Raw genomic sequence first — 11,696 nt, 5'->3', positions numbered from 1 at the left:
ATGTTCCACACAACATGGTGCAGATTTAGTTTTTCCTTTTTAAACAGAGATCTTTATATTTATGCAAAACACAGAATTTGTGTTCTTTTTTTTTTGAGGACCAAACAGAATCAGTCCTCATAATATTAGTATACAGTCAAATGTCCTCATAATGACTCTTAGTGAACAATAGAGACAAAACATTCTGCAGGTTACTGAGTTTAGAGCTAGACTTATAGCAGGTTTAGGGTTAGGGGTAAGTTAGGATTAAAGTAAGGGGTTTAGGGGTAAATTCTTGGTTTAGAGTTTAGATTTACAGAAGGAGTTGGGGTTTAGGGATAAGGTTAGGATTAAAGCTAGGTCTGGAGTTTAAAATAGGGATTAGGTTTAAGGATTATGGTAAGGGTTTAAAAGTAGGGTTAGGTTTAGGTTTGGGTTTAGGTTGGGGTCAGGAAACAGGGTTAGAGTTGGGGATAGAGGTTAGGTTTAGGATTAAAGTTAGGGCGAGGGTATGGATTAGGTTAGGTTTAGGGTTGAATTTAGGATTTGATTTAGCATTTAGCATTAGGGGTTAGGGTTATGAGTTTGAATTCTCATTCAAAGATAGTGTGTGTGTGTGTGTGTGTGTGTGTGTGTGTGTGTGTGTGTGTGTGTGTGTGTGTGTGTGCGTGTGTGTGTGTGTGTGTACCTGAGTAAGGGGTAATAACAACATGAGAGAAGGAGAACATCACTGGAAGCCAGAGGAGGAGGCAGTTGGCACAGACATGCCAGAATCTGCATTAACCCCCACACACACACACACACACAGATGCACATGCACATGCACATGTACACCCACACCCACACACACACACACACACAGATTATATAACCCTTCACTGAATCCTATAAGAAACACTCCTGATCATGTAGTTCTCTATTCATGAAGACAGACAGTTGTGTTGATGATTTATGGAGGTTTCTCAGGATCCAGTATTTTCATGACGGGGTTTCAGGTATTCAGGGGGGTTCAGGGGTACAGGAGGGTTCAGATGCATCACTACCTGTATGAGAACGAGCGAGAGCTGACACTGAAGCAAAAAAAGGAAACACTTCCTGATCCCGGCCGTGGTGTGGCGAGCCTGAGGGATATACATTGCGTGTGATTAATAAATATAGTAAAATTAGTGCGTGTGTGTGTGTGTGTGTGTGTGTGTGTGTGTGTGTGTGTGTGTGCTTACCTGTCTGATCAGGCTGATGACCACGTTGTTGTCCTGTTGCTGGAGCTGCACGGTGCATGCTAGCCCACAGATGGCGCTGGAGAGCTGACTCAGACTCGCAGTGCTTGGTTTTCTCCCTGTCCTCGTCCAGACCTCGTTAGTGGACGTGGAGCAGATGGGGATCAGTGGCTCCAGAGAGATGCTGTGGACAAGAAAGAGACATAAAAAAACGAGTTCGGTTAAACTCATAAATGGATTCTGTACAGAAAAGACGGCTTGAGGTCACATGACCTGATGTCACTCTGGAGAAAGATGGCGTTGTTGTAGACGTTCTGGCTGCTGCCGAGGCAACACACCACTTCTCCATACTCCTGCATGATACACACCATCTCACACTCAGCTGCAGAGAGAAAGTGGGGGATGGAGGGAGAAAGAGAGAGAGAGAAGGAAGTAGATAGTTTCTTTAACATTAAATGTAGCTATAAATGGATAAAAATTATAAAAATGCAATATTTTAACTAAAAATAAAGATTGCAGCTGTGTGTGTGTGTGTGTGTGTGTGTGTGTGTGTGTGTGTGTGTGTGTGTGTGTGTGTACTCTGAGATGTGCAGTCTGTGAATAAAGGGACCAGCAGTGGGACATTATCGATGTTCTCCAGATGAGGCCGGACATTCTCAATACCTTTGGGCAGCTTTGCCTGCACACACACACACACACACACACACACACACACACACACACACACACAGGTAGGGATTGTGTGACTGGTAGGGTTTGTGTGTGTATGTGTGTGTGTGTGTGTGTGTGTGTGTGTGTGTGTGTTACCCTGTTTAAATCTTCAATCAGACATCTGTTTTCACGCTCCATCAATCTCAACTCTGCCTCCTCTTTCACACACTCCCTGAGCAGGTGAGGTTCCTCTGGAGCAGATCAACACAACAATCCCTCAGTGCTATGAAACTTCTCTGTATTCAGGGACATGAAAGTTCCATGAGCAGCAGCTTATTCCACACAACCACCTGATGTTCCTCTCAGGTTTATACTGCCTCATAGCGCCTCATAGCGCCTCCTGCTAGCTTTTACTGCCGCCTACTGCCTCCCACTATGTCCTATTGCCTCCTACTGCACCCTACTGCCTTCTATTGCCTTCTACTCCATCCCACTGCCTCCTACTGCTTCCTGCTGCCTTCTACTGCCTTTTTCTGCCTCCCACTATGTCCTATTCCCTCCTACTGGGTCTTACTGCCCCCTATTGCATCCTAATGCATTCTACTGCCTTCTTTTGCAACCTACTGCCTCCTATTGTGTCCTACTGCACCATACTGCCTTCTGCTGCCTTCTACTCCATCCTACTGCCTTCTGCTGCCTTCTACTCCATCCTACTGCCTTCTGCAGTTCTGCTTTATACTTTATATAATGTAAATCCTCCATTATCTTTTCATAATAATATATAATATCCATGCATTCATCCATGTATCTATCCATCAATCTATCGACCTATCAATATGGTTATTAATAATAATATCATTAATAATAATAATAATAATAATAATAATAATAATAATAATAAGTGAAGGGTGTACCTTCCTCTCGTTCTGTTAAATGAATGTTTTCTGGGTCGAGAGGGAAACAATCTGACTGCAGAGAAATGTGACAGTTCCACCCGGTCTCCAATCCCATCTTTTCAGCAAACACCTGTACACACACACACACACACACACACACACACACACACAGAAAAACAGTTTAATATCATCATATAGTAGGACAAAGCATTATATTAAGAAAATCAGATATATATTAGAATTATATATACAGTGAGGAAAATAAGTATTTGAACACACTGCTATTTTGCAAGTTCTCCCACTTAGAAATCATGGAGGGGTCTGAAATTGTCATCGTAGGTGCATGTCCACTGTGAGAGACATAATCTAAAAAAAAAAATCCAGAAATCACAATGTATGATTTTTAAACTATTTATTTGTATGATACAGCTGCAAATAAGTATTTGAACACCTGTCTATCAGCTAGAATTCTGACCCTCAAAGACCTGTTAGTCTGCCTTTAAAATGTCCACCTCCACTACATTTATTATCCTAAATTAGATGCACCTGTTTGAGGTCGTTAGCTGCATAAAGACACCTGTCCACCCCATACAATCAGTAAGAATCCAACTACTAACATGGCCAAGACCAAGAGCTGTCCAAAGACACTAGAGACAAAATTGTACACCTCCACAAGGCTGGAAAGGGCTACGGGGAAATTGCCAAGCAGCTTGGTGAAAAAAGGTCCACTGTTGGAGCAATCATTAGAAAATGGAAGAAGCTAAACATGACTGTCAATCTCCCTCGGACTGGGGCTCCATGCAAGATCTCACCTCGTGGGGTCTCAATGATCCTAAGGAAGGTGAGAAATCAGCCCAGAACTACACGGGAGGAGCTGGTCAATGACCTGAAAAGAGCTGGGACCACCGTTTCCAAGGTTACTGTTGGTAATACACTAAGGCGTCATGGTTTGAAATCATGCATGGCACGGAAGGTTCCCCTGCTTAAACCAGCACATGTCCAGGCACGTCTTAAGTTTGCCAATGACCATTTGGATGATCCAGAGGAGTCATGGGAGAAAGTCATGTGGTCAGATGAGACCAAAATAGAACTTTTGGGTCATAATTCCACTAAGCGTGTTTGGAGGAAGAAGAATGATGAGTACCATCCAAGAACACCATCCCTACTGTGAAGCATGGGGTGGTAGCATCATCTTTGGGGTGTTTTCTGCACATGGGACAGGCGACTGCACTGTATTAAGGAGAGGATGACCGGGGCCATGTATTGCGAGATTTTGGGGAACAACCTCCTTCCCTCAGTTAGAGCATTGAAGATGGGTCGAGGCTGGGTCTTCCAACATGACAATGACCCGAAGCACAAAGCCAGGATAACCAAGGAGTGGCTCTGTAAGAAGCATATCAAGGTTCTGCCGTGGCCTAGCCAGTCTCCAGACCTGAACCCAATAGAGAATCTTTGGAGGGAGCTCAAACTCCGTGTTTCTCAGCGACAGGCCAGAAACCTGACTGATCTAGAGAAGATCTGTGTGGAGGAGTGGGCCAAAATCCCTCCTGCAGTGTGTGCAAACCTGGTGAAAACTACAGGAAACGTTTGACCTCTGTAATTGCAAACAAAGGCTACTGTACCAAATATTAACATTGACTTTCTCAGGTGTTCAAATACTTATTTGCAGCTGTATCGTACAAATAAATAGTTAAAAAATCATACATTGTGATTTCTGGATTTTTTTTTTAGATTATGTCTCTCACAGTGGACATGCACCTACGATGACAATTTCAGACCCTCCATGATTTCTAAGTGGGAGAACTTGCAAAATAGCAGTGTGTTCAAATACTTATTTTCCTCACTGTATGTATATAAACACACACAGACACACACACACACACACACACACACACACACACACACACACACACTTATGTACACATTTATAAATGGCTGATATCATGTTTCACCATTAACTACATTTAGTGAAAAAGGAACCAGAAATACACCATTTAACTTATTATACTATTCTACACATGCTCAGAATAAATACACTCTGTAGGATATAAACAGTGTGCTAGAGCAGTAGGGGGTGGTACAGCGGGAGGTAGTTTAATTTATTGTCCATATTAAATTTAAAATGTTTTGTAGCTTGGAGAACAAACCAGCAAATGTATTTACAGTGTGTGTGAGTGTGTTTGTGTGTGTGTGTGTGTGTGTGTGTGTGTGTGTGTGTGTGTGTGTGTGTGTGTGTGTGTGTAAGTGAGTGAGAAAGAGGGAGCCCTAACCTTACTCCTAACCTCCTCTTCATTTGAAAAATATACAAAACGAATACATGCGCTGTCCAGTCCTGAAATGAGTCGGACCATGTCGGGTCTCGCTTGGTACTGAGACGAAACTAGGCCAAGAAAAACCTGCTGCTTCAGGGAGACAAAATGCATCATCTACACACACACACACACACACACACACACACACACACACACACACATTCATTACCTACATACACATTATACATTTGTATTTATGTAGTAGCACAAACCCAATTATTTATTTATTTATTTATTTATTTATTTATTTATTTATTTAATCATTTTCTTTATAAGTCAGTTTTCTGTTATACACACAGCGAGAACATAAATTTTACATTATTTATTTGCTCAAAAACCTGCTCTTTCCACCTCCATTAGTAAGCAAGGAATGAACTAGCACTTACCCCACCCCACCACCGGAGGTCACCCTCTACTGAGTCCTACCCCAGTAAATACAGTAACCTTTCACTCCGTAGCTCAAGTATTCATACACCCTGAAAACGTGTGCATTCCTCTGCATTATTCGATCGATCTGCGTTAAATTAATTGCATGGCGTAATCAATTCCTTATACAATATTAGTCCAAAAATTTGCAGACACCTGGGCATAAGATCGGTATGTGAATCTTTTTTTTTTAATCTCATTCCACAGTGATTCTGCATTTCCTGTTGTAATAAACTCTACTCTTTTGAATATTCATCTAGATCTTTGTGAAGATTTGTGCTCAAAGTCAGGTTTTGATGTAGGTGTAGGCCTGGGGTGCAGTCAGTGTTTACATTCATTCTGCAATAGGGCTGGAGCTCTATAGCAGGAGATCTTTCACTTCAACCAATAGAAAGCAGATCTTCATGGAGCTGGTTATAGGGGTATTGTCATGCTGGAACAGGTTTCATGCTACAGCCTCCAGAGTCTGATACAATTGTGTCCTGCCAAATTTGTGCATTTCTCCAAAAACTGCTGTCCCAATACTTTTGGCCATAGATTGTAGTATACTGTGTTGTACCTGAGTCTTTGTTGCTCAGATTGGCAGGAAGTTCGACACACATTCCGTCGATCTCGAGATGCTGAGGCTGCAGCAGAGGCTTGAAGGCCACAGCGAGACACTGACCTGCCATGCAGGAGCGCTGGTAGAAATCCACCACCTTCTTCCTAAACAAACACAAGTTTTCTTTAGACATGTTAGAAACATGATCCGTGAGATTGTTCAGCGTCTATCCAAATGACGGCTTGGACCTGTCCGAGTCGGAAAGCGTCTGAAGCTCGTTTCCGTCCCAGAATTCCGAGCAGGTGCTGAGGACAGCGTCGGCAGAGCCGTAAGAAAACAAATGGAAATCTCCTGGAAAATAATAAAAAAACAACCCGCACAATTAACAGTGAAAATCTGAAACAACGGACATTTAATACCCTAAAGTGTGTTTGAGGAGACCTCCATTAATCTCCTAATTAGTAGAGGAATGTGAGACAGACAGATGTGGTAGTGTGGACACATGGCTTGCTTTTGGTTTTTGAGGTCAATGATGGGGATTTAGGTTTTGCATAATACTCATTAGCTGCTTTCATGACACTGGAAGGTCATTACGTGTGTGTGTATGATCACCAGTGTGTGCGTGGTGCACCAGCAGGGCGATGAGATGTGAGAACGGGAGTCGTCTCATAGAAACAGGGGGAGAAGCAATCACCCCTGGTTCTCCAGAGCAAGGGATTGTGGGTAAGGTGTAGGCAGCTACGCTCATCCTCTGCTGGAATGGTTCCTGGGCCAAAGGAGAGAACCCTACACAGACACACACACACACACACACACACACACACACACACACACATTAATTTGTCTGATGGAGCTTTGCTGCTTTTCAGGTTAATAGGGAATTAAAGGGAGATTATGCTTATGAATTTCTGAGTCGGAGTGAAATATAAGATTTCGTCCCATTCCACATTGAGTCTCCGTTTGCTCTTGCAGTTGGTATGGTTGCATTAGAATATTTTTGTTGTCCGTTTGTTTAAAATTTTTACATTAAAAATATTTTTTTTTCAAAAGAAACAAAAATCCTATTTATACCCAGTATCTTTGGGAGCTGGCAGAGGCCCCACGGCGGGCGAACCGGTTGGCAGGGAGGGCGTGTGCGCAGCAGTGCAGCGTGGGTAAGATGATCGGAGAGGTGGAGCACACGTGCCGCTACATCGGCATCGCCAAGCAGCAGCTGAGTGGCCAAACCGAGTGGACGTAGAGAAGGGGCATGTCGTTCCCACTGCATGTCATCAAACTGCACTCGAGGGTCATCGAAGCATGCCTGGTCCAACGAGAGACTCAGCATCTCCAGACCACTGAGGGGGCGGGGCTAACGAACCAGTAGGAGGCATAAATGGGACAGTATTTTATTATTATCTAGATACAATCAGCAGGAGGTGTGAGGGTCATTATCACATTAATCAGTATTGAGTAAAAATTCAGCTGATTCACTTCAGTTACAGATTCGAATTCCACACTCCAATAATTCACTCAAATCACACACTTAAATTACACTCAAATCACACACTTAAACATTCAAATTACACACATCACACACACTCAAATCACATGTTTAGATTAAAATCACACACTCAAATCACATGCTCAGACTCAAATCACACACTCAAATCACATGCTCAGACTCTAATCACACACACTCAAATCACATGCTCATCACACTCACTCACTCACTCACTTTAAATATATATTGACAATAAAATGAAAACACCTCAGAGCTTTCATCTTTCTTTTTCTCTCGCTCGTTCTCTTTCGCTTCCTCTGAAGAAAGCGTTTTACTGAAGAACAAAATCTTTTCTGGGTTTGGACTGCACCAGGACAGGATGCCTTGCTTATCAACACAGCATAACACCTCATACACACACACACACACACACACACACACACACACACACACACACACACTTAAATAAATATACAATATATCATATATTTTTCTTTTGCAACATGTCCTGAGGTGTTTTATTCCTTTTATAGCACAGAAATGCATTTCCACAGTATTCCTGCTAGAAAACACGAGATGCAACATTAAAAAAAGTCTAACACACACACACACACACACACACACACACACACACACACACACACACACACACACACACACACACTTACAGTCACAGAGCCCAGGTTGTGCAGCAGACTTGCTGTGTGACAGAGTGCTGAGCATCGGCCGGAAAGCACAGAGAAAAACTTGCTGCACGTCAACTTCCACGATTCCTGTTTGTCCAAATCAACAACACTGAATACACAATCGTTAATACAAATTTCTGTACTAACAATAACAGTGTTGATCATTGCCATTTACCCACAATGCCGTTGGCTGAGGGTCCATCTGAAGGAGGACTCGCACTTCTCCGTACGTTCCCACCAGCAGCCAGAGCAACGGGAAGGTCAGTGGTAAGAGCGGCACGACGCCACATACCTACAACAGTATCAGGTTTTAACCATGGATAATAATGCGTAACATGTAAAATGTGTGTGTGTGTGTGTGTGTGTGTGTGTGTGTGTTTACTGGTAGCTGTAGTAGTGTAACATGCCAGGGTCCGACTCCAGGAGCCCCCAGTATGTAGCGCACTGTGTTCAGCACCAACAGCGCCACCTAGTTTGAGTGAAAGTACATTTTTGTAGAAATGCAGACGTTTCAAAACAAACACATAACCTATAAAAGTGTTTTGATTGATTGATATACACACCGTCTTCCTTCCCAAACACTAACCAATCATTAGTGTTCACAAGTGACTGTTCATATGTGCTAATAACATACGGTTCTAATCTCATAGGCTTTTGTAGAACGTTAAATGTAACTCTAAACAGATAAAAGTACGCTTAATTGTTATTTAATGAAAAAAACATTGTAATCTTTTGCTAATTGCTGTAGTGTGATGTAAATAAAACACTTGGCACCGAAAGAAAAACGTTTCCAGACTCACCAAAGCGAGAGGAGCAGGACCTCTCTCTAGTAACGTCTGCACTGTGAAACGTTCGTTATCCAACACGGAGACGGGTCTGTGCTGAGAAAGCTCCAAACATCTCCTGCAAAAAGAAGTACGTACGTTGGTGGAAGATCTCCTGCTTTAGAGCTCCAACCCTATTGAACAATGTATGTGAACGCTTATTATAACAGCAAATGGGAACTCAAAAGGACATATAAGGAGCATGCCAAGGTAGTCGCAAACGTTCTTCCTTTAGCGTGTATAAGATATATAGTAACAACCATGAAAACAGTGATGAACATTTAAAATAGGAAATGTTTTTGTTTTTGTTTCTGATTCTGTTCAGTTTTTGGAGCAATTACAAAGTTTACTGGAAAACTCACGTTAATGTTTTTAATAAAAGTTTAGACACAGTGTGGAATGTGTGATGATGTGATTTGTGTAAATTTGTATTAACTCACTGAACCAATTCCACGGCTGGAGTCCGAGTGACCCTGAAAAGCTGAGGCTGGAGCAAATGGTGAGGTCGTGACCTTCCATGAACCGGAGGTGATGGCGGACTGGAGAGATGACTGAACACATCACTGCGAGACAGGATGACGTGTTCTTCATCCTGTGTTCCACAAAGCAAGCAGGAAGTGAGGGGGTGAGACAGATGGAGCTTAAGATAGGTTAGAAAAAATAAGGAGCTTAAAAAACCTTTCTACTTTTGAAAGATAATCGTTTGTGACTGCGGATCTCTCTGTATCTTGAAGTCTTGATATACTATTATTGATAGCCACCTGGATGCCCCTGAGCTCAGTGGCTTTTAGGCTTTCAAAGGTATATACGTGTCATGGAGTACCTCAGGGTCTTATCTTAGGTCCGATAGCTTTTTGTGTAATTGGTAATTATACATAGAATACCAGCTTGCCTGCCAGTAAACATTTTGCTCGGGGCTGTGTAGATGTTCTAGAGAACATTGATGAGCTGAGACTGCGTCTGCAAATCTCTGTGCATCTTTGTGAAGTCTTGTCATACTGCTAAATATGACCATTAATTTTTTTAGTTAAAAGGGACCAGCTAACCTTGATGCCCCTGAGCTCGGTGGGGGCTTCGCTGCCTGGGCGCAGGGAAATGATGTCACCTTCCACTAGCAGACAGATGGGTAAGTTGACCATTCGGCCATCTCGGTACGTCCACTGTAAACTCACAGCAGGCATTGATGGGATTAACAGATCCTCTGTGCATTTCGACCAGTCAGGAGGTGGATGCAGCAAAACATCTACACGAAGTAAGAATAGTCACGCTTTCAGGGGGTGTGAATACTTTCGATTAAATGTCTACATAAAATATTGCTGGATTCTAATACATTTTGTATGTTAGTAAAACTATGTGTGTGTGTGTGTGTGTGTGTGTGTGTGTGTGTGTGTGTGTGTGTGTGTAGATCCAGACGCTACCCTGTAAACGCTTTAGCAGTGTTTTTACTCGACGTGGCATCTCCGACGTCTTTAGCTTCTGAAAAGTCGCCATGGAAATCAGATCAGCCAGAAGGAGGAGCAAAAGAGCCCAGCCACTGATCAAAGCTGTTCTGTCACTATGACAACCAGATAAGACCAAGTATCAATACTACATTTGAATAGAATTTGTTGTAGTTTACGTGGGTTGCCATGAAAGCTCTGGAGTGGCCTGTTATATAGATATGACCTCTAACGTGATCATGTGAAGCATGGTGGTAGTAGCATCCAAGCTTTCCTGAACTCCCTTTTTTTAATCTGTTCATGACTTTTCGTTGATAACTTTCTCTAGAGCCATGAACGTTTAATTCACTCTGTGTATGTGTGTGTGTGTGTGTAAAGTACGATCATGTGTCACCTGTTTTCATTGAAGGCATGGCAAGTGATTAAGCTAGCTGCACATAGGGTGGTCAGTAATGCTCCTGGCCAGTGGAGACTGGACCAGCGTACAGAATGATGCAAGAAACATCTTTTCCAGACAGCCTGAGTAAACAAATAAACAAAAAAAATGTTATATCATTCATTTCAAAAAGCAAACAGGCTTTTACTTGTCAAATGATGATACAGAGCCCCTGGAGTAAAGCGGGTTAAGGGCCTTGCTCAAGGGCCCAACAGTGGTCAGTGATCAGTATCCCAGAGCCTTTATATTTTAATTAAAGATACTTATGTGAGAAAGAATTCTTATATTAGCGTTAAACCTACAACCAGAAAAGCAAACAATTAGCACATTAACCTGATTTTGGGACTTACAGCTAAAAATGCCCTACCTAAATGGGTTAGGGTTACACAAACACACACACTCACTTTTCAAGCATTTCTCTTATAAAAACAAACGGGCAATAAACCATATAAAATGGTATAAAACTGTAAAGAGAGACTTATTGTAACTTACAGATGTAAAATCGCATCTCCATGCAGATCTCCAAGTCTCTGTTGTTACTCTGCCCCCAAGAATATTTTCCACATCACTGCTTTGTGCAAATCTCAGATAAAACTACTTTTTCTACTGTCCTTTTTTTATTAGTTTTCTTTTTTTTTGTAAGCAAAGTCCAGTTAGCACGCGCTATAATCAGCTGTTTGTGCCGAACTGAGAGCTGCGTCACTTCCTGGTTTGTGTGCACGTGTGCTCCTCCGACCAGTAATAGTTTGTAAAGAGTAATAAAACTAAGACACACCCACGTGGGAAATAAAATCCTCCTATATATT

The 11,696-nt window shown here is 42.3% G+C and overlaps 1 protein-coding gene across 1 annotated transcript in view; it reads right to left on the bottom strand.

The window, feature by feature from the left end:
* LOC124377906 (transmembrane protein 94-like) overlaps window positions 1-10,535 on the bottom strand; it is a 13,398-nt gene extending 2,863 nt beyond the window's left edge. The window contains exons 1-20 of the mRNA XM_046837278.1: window positions 10,434-10,535; window positions 10,062-10,258; window positions 9,456-9,607; window positions 8,992-9,094; window positions 8,574-8,660; window positions 8,367-8,483; window positions 8,174-8,278; window positions 7,773-7,913; window positions 7,094-7,373; window positions 6,635-6,808; window positions 6,271-6,373; window positions 5,955-6,186; window positions 5,014-5,169; window positions 2,762-2,873; window positions 2,004-2,098; window positions 1,776-1,875; window positions 1,470-1,578; window positions 1,200-1,380; window positions 1,023-1,100; window positions 668-753 (exon numbers count right to left, since the gene is read on the bottom strand). Of these exons, the coding sequence (XP_046693234.1) occupies window positions 668-753; window positions 1,023-1,100; window positions 1,200-1,380; window positions 1,470-1,578; window positions 1,776-1,875; window positions 2,004-2,098; window positions 2,762-2,873; window positions 5,014-5,169; window positions 5,955-6,186; window positions 6,271-6,373; window positions 6,635-6,808; window positions 7,094-7,373; window positions 7,773-7,913; window positions 8,174-8,278; window positions 8,367-8,483; window positions 8,574-8,660; window positions 8,992-9,094; window positions 9,456-9,607; window positions 10,062-10,258; window positions 10,434-10,506 (2,681 nt within the window). The 5' untranslated portion in view covers window positions 10,507-10,535. The remainder of the gene's footprint in view (window positions 1-667; window positions 754-1,022; window positions 1,101-1,199; window positions 1,381-1,469; window positions 1,579-1,775; window positions 1,876-2,003; window positions 2,099-2,761; window positions 2,874-5,013; window positions 5,170-5,954; window positions 6,187-6,270; window positions 6,374-6,634; window positions 6,809-7,093; window positions 7,374-7,772; window positions 7,914-8,173; window positions 8,279-8,366; window positions 8,484-8,573; window positions 8,661-8,991; window positions 9,095-9,455; window positions 9,608-10,061; window positions 10,259-10,433) is intronic.
* Window positions 10,536-11,696: the final 1,161 nt, after the last annotated feature.

The sequence above is a fragment of the Silurus meridionalis genome, chromosome 24, assembly GCF_014805685.1.
Source record: "Silurus meridionalis isolate SWU-2019-XX chromosome 24, ASM1480568v1, whole genome shotgun sequence".
NCBI classification, from domain to species: domain Eukaryota; kingdom Metazoa; phylum Chordata; class Actinopteri; order Siluriformes; family Siluridae; genus Silurus; species Silurus meridionalis.
Note: the sequence above shows the minus strand (reverse complement) of the source record. Positions and strands in the feature narration are given on the sequence as shown.